This window comes from Heteronotia binoei, chromosome 4, assembly GCF_032191835.1.
Source record: "Heteronotia binoei isolate CCM8104 ecotype False Entrance Well chromosome 4, APGP_CSIRO_Hbin_v1, whole genome shotgun sequence".
Taxonomy (NCBI): Eukaryota; Metazoa; Chordata; class Lepidosauria; order Squamata; family Gekkonidae; genus Heteronotia; species Heteronotia binoei.
The window spans coordinates 6,378,816-6,397,054 of record NC_083226.1 but is presented as its reverse complement, the minus strand read 5'-3'; the positions used below and the strand labels follow the sequence as shown (position 1 = coordinate 6,397,054).

General features: G+C 48.9%; 1 protein-coding gene across 10 annotated transcripts in view; it reads left to right on the top strand.

The window, feature by feature from the left end:
- The first annotated feature begins 374 nt into the window (after positions 1-374).
- The window catches only part of KCNMA1 (potassium calcium-activated channel subfamily M alpha 1), an 866,219-nt gene continuing 848,354 nt past the window's right edge, over positions 375-18,239 (top strand). For all 10 annotated transcript variants that reach the window (XR_009555312.1, XM_060236723.1, XM_060236715.1 and 7 more), the window contains exon 1: positions 375-749. Coding sequence is in view for 9 of the 10 variants with exons in the window: in XM_060236723.1 (XP_060092706.1) it covers positions 375-749 (375 nt within the window). In the remaining variant the exon portion in view is untranslated. The remainder of the gene's footprint in view (positions 750-18,239) is intronic.

Genomic DNA, 18,239 nt, shown 5'->3' with positions numbered 1-18,239 from the left:
GCCTCGCCGCCTCCGCGCCAGGCCCCGGGAAGAAGAAGCCCGCCCGCAGCCGGGGACGCCGCCGCCAGCGCCGAGGGGCCGCGGGGATGGGGCGGCGGGCGAGGCGGGGCCCGGGCTGGCGTGAGGGGCCGTGAGGCGCGCGTGGCTCTCGCGCCCTTGGGCGGGCTGAGGCGAGGCGAGGCGGGATGGGGCCCCGCTGAGGCGGCTGAGGCGGCGGCGGCGCCTCGTCCTGCTCCTGCTCCCGCTCGTCCTCTCCTCGCGCGCGGCGGCACGATGGCCGGGCATGGGCTCGGCGGCGGGCGCTGGCGACGACGGCCCTTCCAGCGGCGCTCCGGAGTCCCTTCTTCGGCGGCGCGCCGTGCCCGCTGTTAGCCATGGCCAATGGCAGCGGCGGCGGCGGAGGAGGCGGCGGCGGCGGTGGCGGCGGCGGCTCCAGCAGCAGCAGCAGCAGCAACTACTACTCGGGAGGAGGCGGCGGCGGCGGCGGGAACAGTAGGATGAGCAGCCCCCTCGGCCCCGGCGGCGGCGGCGGCGGCGGCGGCCTGAACGCGGACTCCTCCTCGGCGCCCGCCAAGGCGCTCATCATCCCCATGACCATGGAGGTGCCCTGCGACACCGGGCAGCGCATGTGGTGGGCCTTCCTCGCCTCGTCCATGGTCACTTTCTTCGGGGGGCTCTTTATCATCCTGCTCTGGAGGACCCTCAAGTACCTGTGGACCGTCTGCTGCCACTGTGGGGGCAAGGAGAAGGTAAACGCCCCCCCCCCTCTGACCCCCATCAGAAAAGGGGGAATAACACCCCCCCCCCCAAGTACACATGTATGCAGAGCACACCTCCCCCCCCCCCCATGCACAGTATGGACAGCACAAGCAGGCTGCCCCTGCCACTAGGCAGTCGCCTAGAGCGCCAGCCTTCTGCAGGCACCAGATTGAGGGCCTCCCCTGTGAGGCGGTGATGGTATCAGTGCAGGGGAGGGGGCAACAGAAGTTAGCGTTGCCTAGGGTTCCAGACAGTCTAGGGCCAGCCGTGAGCACAAGTATGGTCAGATGGCCTTGGGGGGTGCTTGTCCCCCCCCCCCTATGCTGCCGATGGCATCCGTTGGGGCCAGGGCGCACCCCTTGGCACGTGTCCGTGTGGCACCGCAAACACCACCGAAAGCCCCTTGGCTTGGTTGGCACCTTGGCTTGTCAGCAGCTTCCCAGCTGGGAACACACCTTGTGGATTCAGGGGCTGTCCTCCCCATGAGCTTCTTACGCTCAGGGTTTCTAAGCCCCCCCCTCCCCCCAGCTTCAGGCACAGGTTCCCTTTGACCTCCCAAGACACACACAGCCAAGCCAAACACCGTGTGAAAATAAATCATGTCATTTGCCTTGCACTGTGCGCCTCCCTCATCCCCAGTTGACTGGGGTCCTGTGAATGTTGTCTTTTCCCACCCCCCAGTAGCCCTGGGCCCGTTCACCAAGGAGCTAGGGGTGACTTCCTTTCCTAGAGGTTGTAGCCAACGGAGATAACAAAGTTGCAGAATGCATGACATGGCCTCATTCATCTTGGTTCTGTGATATTTTTGCTATGGAATACTATCACACACACCACAGTTCAATACAAGTTATGTCCAAGAAAAGGGTGTCAGATTGCAGGTGTGAAACTGGATTCTGTGTGTATGTGTGTTTATGCAGAAAGAGGTCCCACTGGGTTCAGAGAGTTCATAGGCTCCAGTCTTGTGCATGCTTATTTGTGAATTAACATCTTTGAAGGCCCTGAGACTCAGTCTTGAGTTCCAGCGTTGGTGTCTCATTTCCTTCTCTTATAATTGACATTTCTGTTATTTTCTCTTTTACCTTGGTTTCATCCTCTTCCTCTTTCTTTCTTTTCTCTGATTTGTACTCTGAAGGTGTTTTCAACATCCATCTGAGATAGAATAACAATGAAGGGGTTACTGTTGTTTCCACCATGGGCTATTATTTGGTTTCCCGGCTGTGCTGTTTTCTCCAGGTTTGCCTCTCTCAGCTGCCTGGACTTCTTCAGTAATAGGCTGTAGGGTGTATTCTTGATGCCTTGTGTGTTTTTAAATACTCATAGTCCGAAAGTCATGACTGCTTCAGAATACCAGTTCCAGCGGAAGCAGTGGTAAAATATTGGTTCATCTGGAGCATGGAAAGGTTCTCTTGGGAGAAATACCCAATGAAAGCTAGCTGGTGCTTGTTGTTGGTCTTCTTTTCTGTGTTGAACAATTGCTTTCTCACCGCCATCGCCCTTTTCCAGGCTGAAGCGGAAACAGTGACTTGGTAATGGTAAACTTTCCGATTAGTTTGTTCTCATCATGATCGCCGCCACATCTGTCTTGCGTTCAGCTCTTTTAACTAGCCAGACAAAAAAACCCCCACTCTGTTGTTGATTTGATAACGCTGAAATAAAATTTTATTCGTGCCGGCTGTAGGCTTATTAACAAAGTTGCAGATAAGCTTGTAATCAATAAGCAAAATGGATGCAGCAGCTTGAAAAAGGTTACCTGTGATCCAGTAAGTGAATAGCATCCCTTTCAGCAAGATAGTAATCAGACATTTTGTTTTTTTTTGTTTGGGAATTCAAGTTTGGGGTTCGTTTCCAATAACCTCTGTAAAAGAGAGGCGGTTTCAACGGCGGGACATGGTGGACTTAGAGAATTTGTAGACAGAGTGCAACAAAAGAATTGAAATCAACCACTATAATAGCTTCCCCGTACTTCTCTGTATAGATCTAGGTTTTCAGCAGCAAAAATGACTCCATTTTCAAGAATCAGCCTCTTTCTAGCTTGATAGAATCATAGAGTTAGAAGGGACCTCCAGGGTCATCTAGTTATTGATTTGATAACGCTGAAATAAAATTTTATTCGTGCTGGCCGTAGGCTTGTTAACTCCGTAGGGTAACTCTCCTTCCTTCTCCTTTCCCCTTAATCCTTCCCAAGGAAAATCAGCTGGTTAGAATTCACACTGAGTAAGCTGGGCCAGCTCTCTTTTCCCTTCAGCACAGCAAACTCCTTGTGGAGTTGTACGGCTTGTTGTGCAGAGGAAGCAAACAGATTCGAGCTTCCCAAAAGCAGAGGGTGAGACCTAAGCACAGCGGCTTCCTGTTGTCAGGTTCCCTCTGCAAGTTTTTCTTTCTTTTCTGCTGGGATTCTAGCCCTCTTTAAAAACAACAACAAATGGAAGTTCTCAGGATTTGGATTCAGCAGGAGCTCACAGGAGCGCAGCTCCTGAACCTTTCTGAGGGTTCCACCTCTTCCTCCCCACCTTGCCCATTGAATAGTAGGTGCAGCTGCCTAACAATCCCTGGATGAGCTCCACCACCTATTTTTCTACAAACGACCCCTGGAAGTTCTTCCTCACAAGGAGCAAGGAGTTGAAGTGCTGGGGCATTTTAATTATGAACTTGATTTCCAAGTTAGTATAGCAGGCTTAAGCAGGTCAAACTTAAAATGTATCTAAAGTCTACTTCCAGGGAAGTGTGTTTTAAGATTGCATTGCTACATTTGAGTCCAGCAGCAACTTAGAGGCTAACAACATTTTCAGGGTATGAGATATCAAGAGTCAAAGCAGAACTCTTAAGGCACTACTGGAATCAAATCGAGTTCTACTACAGACCAAATGTGGCTACCATCTGAAACTATCGTAAGATCACTATTACACTGTAACCGTTCTGTATAGGTCTGTATATTTTGGCCTTATTTCGAAGAAAGTTAGAAGCATATAGTTGGAAGGGACCTCCAAGGTCATCTAATCCAACCCCCTGTACATGTTGGTAATTGAAAGGAACAGCACTTAATTTAGTTGCAAATAACATTTGCCGTTTATTTACACGGGATGGTGCTAACTTTCGTTGGATCTGAGGCTGCAGCTCTCTGCACCGCTAGCTGTTTTTAAGTCTCTTTGACTTTGGTAAGATTGAAGCTGCCTCACCATATCCTGGACTGGTGCACAGCCTTCCTGATGTACAGACATAGATGCCCTTACATCTGTCCACTCCCTGCTGAGGTGCTGAGTGATGAAGCTGGATGAACTTGGCTCACGCTCTTGAGTAGCTGTTGGACCACCCAGCGATTGAATTTTGCGGTGGTGTCCTCATCTTCCTCAGACTAGTCACAAGTCTGTGGTACTCTAGGAATGCATCCCCCGCCTCAAGGTCCAAAAGGCGACAGCTGCAGAAAACTGTAAAACTGACAATTTCACCAAGTCCGAGTCTAACCATTCTTCTCTTGCAGTTTTGCAAATGTTTCTTGTGTACCCAAATTTGATTTATTATTGAAAGGGATTTTAAAAAATAAGAACTCCTACATACTGCTTTTTCTATTTCCATTTAGAGAGAAAATAAGGGAGGCAAGGTGGCATGGTATAGCCCAGGGGAGGCTAAACTTGCTTAATGTAAAAGCCACATAGAATAAATGTTAGACGTTTGAGAGCCGGAAGGAAGGAAGGAGGGAGGGCAGGCAGGCAGGCAAACAGATGGGGGGAAGGAAGAGAGGGAGCGATGAAAAGAAAGCAACTTTAAATTCATTCTCCAAGATGATGGCTAGCTTGGCTTGGATAAGTGATTTAAAGAGACAAATGCCTTCTCCAAGCCAGCAGGTAGTGGGAGCTATGAGAACCACAGTTTGGCCATCGCAGTACAGTCTGATTTCATCAAATCTTGAAAGCTAAATAGAGTTGGTACTTGGTTGGGAGACCACCAAGAAAGACTTTGCAGAGGAAGGTAATGGCAGACCACCTCTGCTTCTCGCTTGCCTCAAAAGTGCCTTGCTGGGGTCACTATAAGACTTGGATGGGAGGCCGCCAAGGAAGGCTCTGCAAAGGAAGGCAACGGCAAACCACCTCTGCTTCTCACTGGCCTTGATAGTCCCTTGCTGGGATTGCCTAAAACCAGGGCCAAGGCCAGGGGTTCTGGCGCCCTAGGTTCACCCCTGCCAGATGTGGGAGGGCCAGAGTGCAGGCTTTAGAAAGGCGGAAGTGGCGGTGTGGGGTCTCTGCTCTTTGGGGCAGAGGGAAAGAGTGCAGGCGCACCGCACCCCACCCACCACTTTTGTCTTTGTGAAGGCAAAAGTGGCAGTGCAGGGCCCCTGTGCAAGGGAAGGTAGGCTCCAAAGAGCATAGACATGCCCTGATGCACTGCTTTCACCTTCACGAAGGCAAAAGTGGTGGCACAGGGTCTCTAGCAAGGGAAGGCAGGCTCTGAAGAGTGCAGGCTCCCCCCTGCCCTGCCACCTTCCCCTGCCTGGGTCTGTGCAGGGCAGCATGTGCGCTCAGAGTGAGTGCACACTTGGGGGGAGGGGGTGGGGGCACTCGGGGCCCAGTCGGCCAGGTGGTAACCTAGGCGGCTGCCTATCTGGCGTACTCCCTCATCCTGGCCTTGCATAAACCGATTGCTACTTGATGGCCCCTAACAGACATATAAAGAAGAAATCACCTCTGAGAAGGTAACAGTCTTAAGATTTAAACTTTGAATCTTTAAACTTTTGTACAGGCGTAGATGTTGCTGATCATGTGCGTTGGCACTGACTCTCTCGATTCTCTTGACCTGTGAGCCGGTTCTCGAGGCATGTTCATCAGTCTCTTGGTGTGTTCAACTGAGCCCTTGAAGACGTGCAGCTGAATGCGTGAGCTTGACTCCCTTGGAAACCATCATTTCTGAGGCTGTGTGAAAATTCCGCTTGTGATGGTGCCCCCATTATCAAGGGACGAGTGTGTATGTCTGTTCTGCTCTTCTGAGTGTGAGCAAGGGGTGTGGTGATGGCGGCAGGGCCTTGGCTTCATATAGTAGCTTACTGAGACCTGAAACCGGCTGACTAATAACATTTGTGGAAAGATTGAAAAGGAAGAGGCAGGAAAATGCTGGATGCTGAATTCAAGTGAGACTTTCAAAGGGTAGCTATGGTGGTCTGCAGTAGAACAGATAGATTTGAGCTGAGTAGGAGCACCTTAAGTTGAATTAATTCCTGGGTTTTCAGCCATGGACTCCTTGGGGCTAAACAGGGACATGAGGATTTTTGTCTCACTGCAGATGCTGATTTTTCTGCCACTTAGCATTTCACCTCTGCTCTTACCTTTGCATCCTTTATGATCAGTGCTTTTTTGTAGCAGAAACTCCTCTGCATATTAGGCCACACCTCTCATGTAGCCAATCCTTCAAGAGCTCACAGGACTCTTAATATAGGACCTACTGTAAGCCCTTGGAGGATTGGCTACATCAGGGGTGTGTGGCCTAATATGCAAAGGAGTTCCGGCTACAAAAAAAGCTCTGTTTATAATCCTTCTTTACAGCACCTTTCTCACGTTCTGCCTACAGTTTAAAGGATTCAGATCTCCTCTTTGGTTCTTTGACTTACACCCTGACACCCTTGTTAGTCTCTGAGATGCTACTGGACTAAAATCTAACTTCAGGGCTTTTTTTGTAGCAGGAACTCCTTTGCATATTAGGCCATTACACCCCTGATGTAGCCAATCCTTCTGGAGCTTACAGTAGGCCTTGTAACAAGAGCCCTGTAGGCTCTTGGAAGATTGGCTATATCAGAGTGGTGTGACCTAATATGCAAAGGAGTTCCTGCTGCAATAAAAGCCCTACTTAAAGCGACTTCTTGCTAAGGCTTTTAGTAACTGCTTCTGGGATGTGGTGGTGAAAAGAGCCATCAGGTCTCAGCTGTTTCATTTATTTATTAGACTTATATCCTGCCCTCCCCACTGAAGCAGGCTCAGGCAAGCCAGTGGGGTATTATCAAGGCAAGAAGCATTCAGAGGAAGTTTGCCATTGCCTGTCTCTGCATAGCAATCCTGGATTCTCTCTATGGTCATCTCCCATTCAAGTTCTAACAATAGCAGACCTTTCAAGATCTGACAAGATGGTCTGGGTCATCTAGGTCATCTAGAACAGATCTCACTTTTTCTTAATGGGACCAACTCCAAGGTCTTGGGGGGGGGGGAGAGTTACAGTTGTGTTATTTACTGAGCCTTTCAATCCCCTTAAGATTTTAAATATAGCTATAAGGAATGTAACATGTGCTTAAAATGCAATTGTGTTCTGAAAGCTACAATAATGAGCTTTTGAAAAACAATTATTTTAAAAAATGGTTAAGGCCGTATATTTGCTAACGTGGCATCTGACCGGCAATTTGGACCCTCCGAAATAGATCAGCAGCTGAAGTTTCTCCCTTACCCTTTCCGCATTTTTCGGATTACGAATGGAAGAATAGATCTGCTCCAGCTATTCCTGGCACACAGATACGCATAAAACACACAAACCTTTTAAAAATATATGTGGTTGCTAGGCTGCCGTCGTGATTTGACATTCAGCCATCGGCTCTCCCCACTTCCCCCGAGATATGGTGGCATAACCTGGCTGTACAACATGGATCCGTTTTTTTAATTTGAGAGGGGGGAGGGGAGGTGTCAGTGGTGAAAATAACACTGCGATGAAGCATGAGGCTGAGAATTATGAAAGCAGCCTTGAGGAAGTTTAGACCCACTGAAGTCTTGCTGAAATCTGGGGCAGACTCATATATTGCACTGTAACTTGAGCATGCATGCAGTCTGTGGACTGAGCCTCATGTCCATTGTTCGCTAAGCCCCCCCCCCCACCGCCATTTTTTGATAAGGCTTTGGCCAGGATGGGTTGAATAATAATTACAATGATGATGATGATTGGAATTTTAGCAGGAGCTCCTTTGAATATTAGGCCACACACCCGTGACGTAGCCAATCCTCCTCCAAGAGCTTACAAAAAAGAGCCTTGTAAGCTCTTGGAGGATTGGCTACATCAGAGGGGTGTGGCCTAATATGCAAAGCAGCTCCTGCTAGAATTCCACCCCTGATGGTGATGATAACAATAACAACAATTTCCCCCTTTTTTGATAGGGCTTTGTCCAGGATGGGTTGATATAATAATAATAATAGCATTTCCTAAAAGTGCTAAAAGCCTCCATAAAGCCCCAGATACCTGAAGATCAATTCTCCATTATACCCTATGGGAATAGGTTTCCATAGGGAATAATGGAGTGCCCAGCAGACATTTCTGATGACCCTGAAGTAAGAGGAGGGCCTGCAAACCGGGGGATCCCCTGCCCCCACCTGGGGATTGTGTAACCATCCCCAGGTGGGGATGATTAACATGTGGAATTCACTGCCACAGGAGGTGGTGGCGGCCACAAGTATAGCCACCTTCAAGAGGGGTTTAGATAAAAATATGGAGCAGAGGTCCATCAGTGGCTATTAGCCACAGTGTATGTGTGTATATAACATTTTTTGCCACTGTGTGACACAGAGTGTTGGACTTGATGGGCCGTTGGCCTGATCCAACATGGCTTCTCTTATGTTCTTATGTTCTTAACCAAATTAGAGAATCATGGTGAAGAAAGGCAGGGGAAACAAAGCATAAAGCTGCCGTGATATTCAACCTCCAAAAAATTAAACCAAGAGTCCAAAATTATACAAAAGTACCCAATATAATTGTTTTACAGTCAGTGAAGGCAATCACTTTCAGTCCCTCCAAGGAATGATATATCGTCAGGAATCCAATTTCTTCTTCTCAAGCAAATGAATGCCAGATACAAGAAAACTGACGGTACAGTATTATGCAGTCAGCGATCAATAAGGCAACAGGATTGTACTATCGTTCCTGTTTCACGTTAGCTTCTCCAAACTTCTCACAATTAATATTCGCACACTAGGCAAGAACACCATGAATTTCAAACACAGAGTAACACTCCAACAGTGAAGTAATTTTTTGGAGGTTGAATATCACGGCAGCTTTATGCTTTGTTTCCCCTGCCCACCTGGGGATTGGCAGTTTCAGGTTTGGGGGGCCCTGGGCAGAGAGTGTCCCCACCTGCCTGGGCACCCTGTCTTGGCCCATGTTCTGGCTCTCTCACCTCCTGCAGCAGCAGCAGTCCACATTGTCTGCCTCCCCTTCCCATAATGCTTCTGGATAGTAGATGCAGCTGGGAGGGCTCTGGCTGCCAGGGACACCTTCTCCAGCAGCGCTCAGCAACCCAAGCAGCTGGGAGGAGAGGAGATGATGTGCTCTCAAGAAGCAGAGAGGCATGAGGGGTGCTGTGTGAGTTGGGAGTCAGCATCAGCGGGCCCCACCGGAATCCGTGGCCCCTGGCAGCTGCCCCACCTCAGGGTACGCTGATGCCAGCCCCGGCTGGAATAAAATCTTGAAGCATCTCGAGACTCTTGTTTATTTTATTTTGCTGCAACTGGGAAACACAACAGTTACCTCTCTGCAATTGGTGCCAGGTGTCACGGTAATAAAAAGCCTGGGGGAGGGGTGTATCTCGAAACAATCCCATGAAGCAAACAAAAAAAATCACAATGCATTTATGAGCAGTCAGATCACTGCTCTCTTTCTCTCTCCGTGTGTGAAAGATTTAGAAAGTCGTTGAAACCTAAGAAGCGGTCACACACTCCTGTCTGACACCCTGCCTTCCATTCGACACATCTCACTTATGCCAGGGTTGGCTTCTGGGAGGAGGAGTATTTTTATGCTTGGGAGCAAACCAAGTCAGCTCTACGATCATTGGTCAGGGAGAAAAACGAGGGGAAGTACGTGAATGATTTTCAGGGGACTGTAGAAGTTCTAAATTTCCAGGGTTGAATTTGGGGTTTCTTTGTTCTTTCTTTTTGTTACTTATACCATGCTTCCCTGCCCCCCCCCCCCCCCCGTGTGGAACCGATGTGGCTTGCATCCTCCTCCATTTTATCCTCAGCACAACCCTGTGAGGTAGGTTGGGCTGAGAGAGCGTGACTGGCCCAAGGTCACGCAGTGAGCTTCCGTGGGGATTCGAACCTGGGTCTTTCAGATCCTAGTCTGACACTCTAAGCCAGGGGTGTTGAACTCATTATGAGGGCCGGATCTGACATAAATGAGACCTTGAGGGGCTGGGCCATGTTGCGCCAGGCCATGTGTGTTCCTATTTAAGATTAAATAGCAGAGATATAAATTTTATAAAAAACACAAATACATATTTTTAAAAAAATTTAAAACATGCTTAAAATGTTAGCACTCATTGTTCCTAAAGGTGCTTTCTTTGTATTTCTCCCATGGGATCCAGGGAACTAGGCAAAGGAAGCTCTGACTCTTTCCTTTCTTCATCAGAATGTCAAGCATGCGGGTTCAATGACGAGTAGAAGTGATACAAAGACTACGTTTATTGATAGACCGATACTTTGGTAACAGATTCTTGAGAGTAAAGAAACTGATACATTGATACAATACTTTTAAGGCTTACTTCAAAGGAATGCCAAAGGATGGGGTTGCGGGGTAGCATTCACACACAAACTATCATAAATGTCTACGTTCCCATAGTGTTATCAGGACTTCGTCCTTGCTTTCCCCAGATGTCTCGTACTCCCTTACGGGAATGTATGGGAAGGTGCTGATTACTTGGTTTCATTTCTCACTACTCCTAATTTTAAGCCACAAGCGAGAAGGGGGGGGGGGAAGGGAATGAGTAACAATCTTAACAAAGTTGGGTCCTCCCTGACATTTCACAGACCAGGTCAGGCAGGACCCTAAACAATCAATCAACGGTGGAATTTCACCATGCTTGACACAGAGGACCAGGAGCGGGAGGAGCCTCAGCCAATAGAAGGAAGAGAGGCTTGACTCAGCAGTTCTGCTGTGCAACTGAGAGAGCCTGGCAAAGCAAGCTCTTCCTCCCCCCTTCCTTTCCAAGGGAGGAGCCTCAGCCAATGGAGAAAATAGAGGCTTTGCTCTGTAGTGGCTGTGCACGCCTTCAAAGCAAACTGTTATGCAAAAGGAAGCAAGAGAAAGGGAGAAGGAAGTGGATGACAGCTAGTTGCTCAGGGGCCTGATAGGAGCCTTCTGGGGGCCTGATTTGGCCCCTGAACTGCATGTTTGACACCCCTGCTAAGCACTATACCACACTGGCTCTGTTTTGTAAGGGTGGGGTAGAAAATGTGCTCTTCAAACTGGATCCACACAACAAACATTAGTTTTATGCAGGGCTTTTTATTTGTTGCAGGAACTCCTTTGCCTATTAGGCCACACCTCCTTGATGCAGCCAGTCCCCCAAGAGCTTACAGTAGGCCCTGAAAGAAGAGCCTTGTAAGCTCCAAAAGGATTGGCTACATCAGGGGGGTGTAGCCTAATATGCAAAGGAGTTCCTGCTACAAAAAAAGCCCTGGTTTTATGATAGCTTATCTGTTAAGGCTTCCCTGAGAGAAGAGTGGGGAATTGTGCTTCGGGTATAAGGGAGATTTCTTATGCTTCACCCACCTTCACAAGGCTTTCTGTCAAATAGTTGTTGGGGTTCTTTTAAAGCTTGCCTTTCCAAGGAGCACCATTCTCCCTTTGCCTTGTTATGCTCACAATTCTGTGAGATGAATTCGCTTGAGAATGTACAACTGCCCGGCTTCACGGCAGAGTGGAGTTTTGAACCTGGTTCTGCCCAGTTGCTCTTTCACACAGACCTGCCATTTCTAGAGGGCTCTCGATAGAGGAAGTAATTTGCTAAGCCCATTTCAGCCACTTTGATGGCAGCAAGAGAGAAGGAATGACAGGCTTTTAATCTTTGGTTGCTGAATGGTGCGGTTGACTGCAGAGGAAATACGGGATCCGACCTTCCCACTCTTCAAAATATTTAGAATCAGCATGTTTAAGCACATGTAGCTCTGGGCTGTTGTGCTTCCACAATAGAGGCCGTTTTCTGCACTACCAAAAAAGTGTAAAAGCAGAATACCTTACAATGCAGGCGGTATGAAGAAGATGATATTGGATTTATGTCCCTATAATCGGAATCTCAGAGTGGCTCACAATCTCCTTTACCTCCCCCTCCCCCCACAACAGACACCCTGTGAGGTGGGTGGGGCTGAGGGAGCTCTCCCAGAAGCTGCCCTTTCAAGGACAGAGTCTCAGAGTGGCCTACAATCTCCCTTTTCTCCTTGCCCCACAACAGACACCTTGTGAGGTAGGTGGGGCTGAGAGAGCTCTTACAGCAGCTGCCCTTTCAAGAACAACTCCAGTGAGAGCTATGGCTGACCCAAGGCCATTCCAGTAGCTACAAGTGGAGAAATGAGGACTCAAACCTGGTTCTCCCAGATAAGAGTCCATGCACTTAAGCACTACACCAAACTGGTTCTGGAAGCCGTAGGAAAAAAATGTCTCGGAGATGAATTCTTACAAACAAGCAAGGAGAAAGGCCCACGTGGTGAGCCTGTTGTTGGCTTGCGATGCAAGTGTCTACGTGGGTAGATGCCAAATGTTGAAATCCCTCCTCATAAGCTATTTTCTTACAAATTGGCATTCAAGTGAGAAGGTTCTAGGCTTGCCTATTCCTTGCTATGCTGTGTATGTTTTTTTTTTAAAATGTGTCAGGAGTTCATTTTAAAAAATGGTAGCGTTTGAACATTGATGCCTAGTTTTCATTGAAGAGGCAAATATGCATCAGTTCAGACTGTATAGGAACTGACAGGACAGAACATTCATTCTTACAAAAAAAAGGGGAGGGGGAAGAATGGAAAATTCCTTGCATGTAGGAAACGGCTGTGGAAGGATTCTGACCTAGCCCTTTCCCTGTCCTGGCATGCTCATTTTCTGTCTGAGATATTATTGGTTAGGGTAGAGGATGGAGTCATGTCTGTCTAAAGGTCTCCAGTTGTGATGGACATTTACCACCTCCTTGAGAACTAGACCTGTATAAAACCACACTTAACACTCACCTGTTTTAGTTCTAAGGAAGTATGGTTTATGCATCAGGCCAACATCAGTTCAAAGAAAGGGGTTAGATCAGGCCCTTAGCCATGGGGGGCCTGTGGGGGCACTTCCCTCTGGGACACAGCCTGCCTTTTTTCTTTTTGGGCCATGGCTGAGCCGGCAAAGTGTCATCATCAGCAACCGGAGCTGGGAGAGCTGAGCAAGGCGCAGTGCACTGCAGAAGCCCTGTGCAATGGGCCAGGAAGGGGGGACAGATGGATCTTTTGGCTGCAAAGTGCCAGGGTAGGGGAAAGGGGCGTGGAAGGAAGCCCCCCTGCTTGCCCGCAACATGCAGTCCCTTCTTGACTCCAAAATTTAAAGGTGGCTGCTTCGACTTGGCCGTTTTCAGAGCATCTAGCTTTTATCCCCACCCCAAGAAACTTCTGAGAAGTGGCTAGCTCCACAGTGGATGGGAAGGGTGCCCCTTGACTTTTTAAAAAGCCCGCCAACTTTTAAAATCCTGGCTACGCCCCAGGTTAGATCACAATGGATAGCCGTGTTCAGTGGTCATTTCATAGTAAAAGAGGTGCTGGAGCTCATTAGCACAACTCATTGCGTATGCCACACACCCCTGCATATGCCACACACTGGAAGATGTACTAAATTATATCAGCTCAGCATCTACCTTAAAATGCTTCTTGAATTAGAATTGTCATAATAAAACCTTGCTCCCATCATACTGTTTAAATGACTTTTTCCTATGTGGCCGCAGTGGCATGATGATGATTTCCATCTGTCTGCTTTATATGTTTTGGCTCTTTCCCCATTTTTGGTGGGGAAGGCTATTAGAAAGTTTGTCAAATCTTAGAGTTTAGCAAAATTCTCACAGGGGGTTTGAACAATGGAGCCTAGAAGTAAGTATTTGGGGTGTGGGGTGATGGTGGGAGAGAAAGAAAGAGCATAATAAAATTTAGAGGTTCCAGAGCTTCACTACTGTGAGCTCCTGCCCAAAATGGGGCATGGCCGTGTTAGTTTTTCTGCAGCAGTAGAAGAAAAAGAAGAATTACAGATTTATACCCCGCCCTTCTCTCTGAATCAGAGACTCAGAGCAGCTTACAGTCTCCTATATCTTCTCCCCCCACAACAGACACCCTATGAGGTGGGTGGGGCCGAGAGAGCTCTTATAGCAGCTGCCCTTTCAAGGACAACTCCTGCGATAACTATGGCTGACCCAAGGCCATTCCAGCAAATGCAAGTGGAGGAGTGGGGAATCAAACCCGGTTCTCCCAGATAAGAGTCCGCACACTTAACCACTACACCAAACAGCAATAACTCATAAAAGTTCGTACCCTGCCATGAATTTTGTTAATCTTTAAGGTGCTGCTAGACTCTTGCTCTTTTCTAGAATGGTGTTTTGCCGCTGGGATCCCTCATGTCCAGATCCCTTTGAATACTTGACAGAAGGGCTTTTTGGGTAGGGAAAGCCTATTAGGAACGCTTGCATATTAGGCCACACCCCTTGACATCACCATTGTTTTATAAGGGGCTTTTTATAGAAAAAGCCCAGCAGGGATTCATTTACATATTAGGCCACACCTTCTGACACCAAGCCAGCTGGAACTCTGTTCCTGTGCATTCCTGCTAAAAAGAAAGCCCTACTTGACAGGCTTTATAAAGAGCTAGGAATGGATCATGCCAAATTGAAAGGAGATGGCAAACATTGCACTGGAAAACAAACAAAAAGTTCATAGCTGCAGAATCACTTTAAGCTACTTCAGTCTGACAATAATCAACCCCACCAAATCACTGTGATGGTCTTTCAGTAGCTTCTCTTCTGTGGTGTTTATGGTGGAGTCTTTAATGAGTATTTGGAAAAGGGAAATGCTCATTCAGCAAATGGATGAGATGGGTGTCTCAGTGGAAACTTTGCTTTCATTTCAGCCAAATCAAGATTTGCAGTTCAGCCCAGCTGACAAGGAAGGATATAGCGCTGTCTAGGATTGCAGTATGAGTTGGAGTACGGTCCTAAATTATTGTCTTTTTTTTGAGTAGTGCTTTTCTAGGAAGAACACCTTTTATTTACATGGTAATACACTGAAAAAGCTGATATTATTTGTTCTATTTATTCAATGCAACTGTGGTTTAAAAAGTTCCTTCCCTTGTCTCAATGTAGAGAAAAGCAGGGATTCTTTAACTAGATATATTTCCCCCCTCACATTTAAACTCCCCTCCCCCCCAGTAAAAGAGCCCCGTGGCGCAGAGTGTTAAAGCTGCAGTACTGCAGTCCTAACCACCGCGTAAAAAGTCTGCTGTGAAAACGTCAGGGGCGTAGCTAGGGCTTTGGGGGCTCGGGGCCCAAGATTTATGTGGGCCCCCCTACGTGTGTGCACGCCACCGGAAACAGGAAGTGACGTCACTTCCAGCGATGTCACTTCCGGTGACATCATGCCACCGCCGGAAACAGGAAGTGACATCACTTCCTGTGACATCATTTCCCCCGTGCCACCTGCCGGAAACGGGAAGTGATTCCTGAAAACTTATACTCTGGAACTTTTGTTGATCTCTGAGGAGCCGGTGGACTTTGACCTAGGAGTAATCCAAGTAAAGTTAAGCCATTTTTCAAAAAAAACGGGGCCCAGAAGTATTTAACAGCACTGTGCCAACAGCAGCCATGCCAGCACATTACCTATCATTTCCCCAGGTGATCCAGGTTACTTTTTAAAATCTTCTTGGGGACTTCTCCGTGGCTGCAGAAGTTCTGTACCGATGTTACCTGGAACGCTTTGAAAGGAAGGCCAGGATCACGCACAATCGCTATTGCGGGGGTGGCCGAACTTGCTTAATGTAAGAGCCACACAGAATAAATGTCAGATGTTTGAAAGCCACAAGGAAGGAAGGAAGACAGACAGACAGATGATTTATATTCTGCCCTCCACTCTGAGTCTCAGAGTGGCTCACAATCTCCTTTATCTTCCTCCCCCACAACAAACACCCTGTGAGATAGGTGGCACTGAGAGAGCTCTCTCAGAAGCTTTCAAGGACAATTGCTACGAGAGCTGTGGCTGACCCAAGGCCATTCCAGCAGATGCAAGTGGAGGCGTGAGGAATCAAACCTGGTTCTCCCAGATAAGAGTCTGCACACTTAACCACTACAATGGGAGGGAGGAAGGAAATGGATGGGGAGGGAGGGAGAAGTGGAAAGAAATATACTTTAACTTTAAATGCACTCTCCAAGTCACCAGCTAGCTTGGCAAAGTGATTTAAAGAGACAAATGCCTTCTCCAAGCCAGCTACAGGGCAGTGGGGATTTCAAGAAACCTGGACTGGCCACAAAAACAAAAGTTCTGTGTTAGAAACTGCGTTCTCATGGGGAATTTGCAACCTCGAGTGACAGACATGTCCATTCACAACCAATTTTAGATCCAAAACCTTCAGGAGTAACTCAAGAGAGTTTTGAGAGCCACACGATATGTGTGAAAGAGGCACATGTGGCTCCCGAGCAGCAGTTTGGCCACCCCTGTGCTACTGGTAACCCCCAGGTCCTTGAACTCAAACTGCACTCCCCAACAGGCTGTGGCACAGTGGAGCAGTCCCCTCTACTCCAAAGCAATTTGGGGCCAGTCTCCATCAGCCTGACCTACCTCAAAGGGTTGCTGTGGGGACACAACACAGCTCCTTAGCTGAGATCAAAGTGCACTGGACAGAGGAGCAGATCAACACAGCAGGCAGGGGACCCCTCCACCCCCAGCCCCCGGGGCTGTGGCGGCACGGAGGCCATTGGGCGTGGGGAGAGCCAAACTCACTTAATGAAAGAGCCACATAAAGTAAACATCCGATGTTTGAGAGTTGCAAGACATGCGCATCAGGGGAAGGAAGGAAGGAATCACAGAATCCTAGAGTTGGAAGGGACCTCTAGGGTCATCTAGTCCAACCCCCTGCACAATGCAGGAAACTCACAAACACCTCCCCCTAAATTCACAGGATCTTCATTGCTGTCAGATGGCCATCTAGACTCTGTTTAAAAACCTCCAAGGAAGGAGAGCCCACCACCTCCCGAGGAAGATGGGGAAGGAGAGGTGGGAAGAAAGCAACTTTAACTTTAAATGCATTCTCCAATCTGCCAGCTGACTTGGCTTGGAGAAGCGATTTAAAGAGAGAAATGCCTTCTCCAAACCACCCAGTGGGGACTTTGCGAGCCTCACCAGATGTGTAAAAAAGCCACATGTGGCCCCCGGGTCGCGGTTCGGCCCCCCAGCTCCCCGCCAAGTCCTCCCCTCGGCTGCGCCCTCCTCAGCTGACCTGCGGTGTCCCAGAGGGAGATGTGGTGCGGCCCCCACTGCTTGAGGAAGAAGGCGCCGCCGACCGTGCTGACCGTGCCCTGGAAGCGGCGCTCCATGTAGCGGTGCAGCAGCGACGTCTTGCCCACGTTCATGTCGCCCAGCAGCACCACCTTGCCGTCGGGCTTCATGCTGGCCCGAGAGGGACTCAGGCAGGCAGCCCGGGACGCTCGAGGGCCCCTTTCGCCCTCCTCCTCCTCCTTCCTGGCGGCCGGAAAGGGAAAGAGCCGGGCGGGCCCTCCGGAGACCTCCTCGCTGCCCCAGGACTCCAGCTGGGAAGTTGGGCGAGTGGAGACATCCGGAAGGCACCTGGTGGACGAGGCGGGGCGGTGGGAGGGGAGAGGCGGCGGAGGTGCGCTGCCCTGGCCGCTCTGAAGTTGCGAAGCTGCCCCCATCGACGCCGCCCACCAGTCCCCAGGAACCCGGACGGAACGAGCGGCCTCCAGCGACCAGCACGTGGGCGGGGAAGGCGGCGAGTGCAGCCGGCTTCTGAGGGGCCCCCAAGGGGCCCCCCAGACCCCCCCAGACCTGGGGCGATCCGCTCCCCCCTCCCCCCTCCCTACGCCACTGGAAAACGTTGAGAAAGCAACGTCACCCCAGAGTCAGAAATGACTGGTGCTTGCACAGGGGACCTTTCCTTTCCTTCCCCCTCAAAAAAAACAGGCAATTGGGGAAACTGTTGGAATTTGGTTTATGATACCATGGTAGCAAGATGTGTTGTGTAGGACCCTACTCCAATTCATACTGCAATCCTAGACAGCTCTATATCCTTCCATGTCAGCTGGGCAGAACTGTGAATCTTGATTTTGCTGAAATGAAGGCTAAGTTTCCACTGTGTAGACCCAATGCTGGGTGATCATTCTAGGAAAAGGGAAAGTGTGCTGTTGAGTCACAACTGACGCTCCATGAAATCCCACCCTGTGGGGTTTTCAAGGCAAGTGAGAAGCAAAGGTGGTTTGCCATTGCCTTCCTGTGCAAAATCTTCCTTGAAAGACCAATCCTTTCTAGCTTCCAGCCTCTGATGGGATTGGGCTAGTCTGGGTTATTGCAGCTGCTGTGATTCACTCTAGAGTTGGTTATTATTGAAAGGTCCGTGAAAGTAGGTTTGCCTGAGGCAGCTCTGGACCCAATGTCCTAGCATCAGATTTATTTTTTCCACTTCAGTTCATATTCCATTTCAGACTTTAGGCAGCTTATAGGAATATTTAATATTTTACATATAAA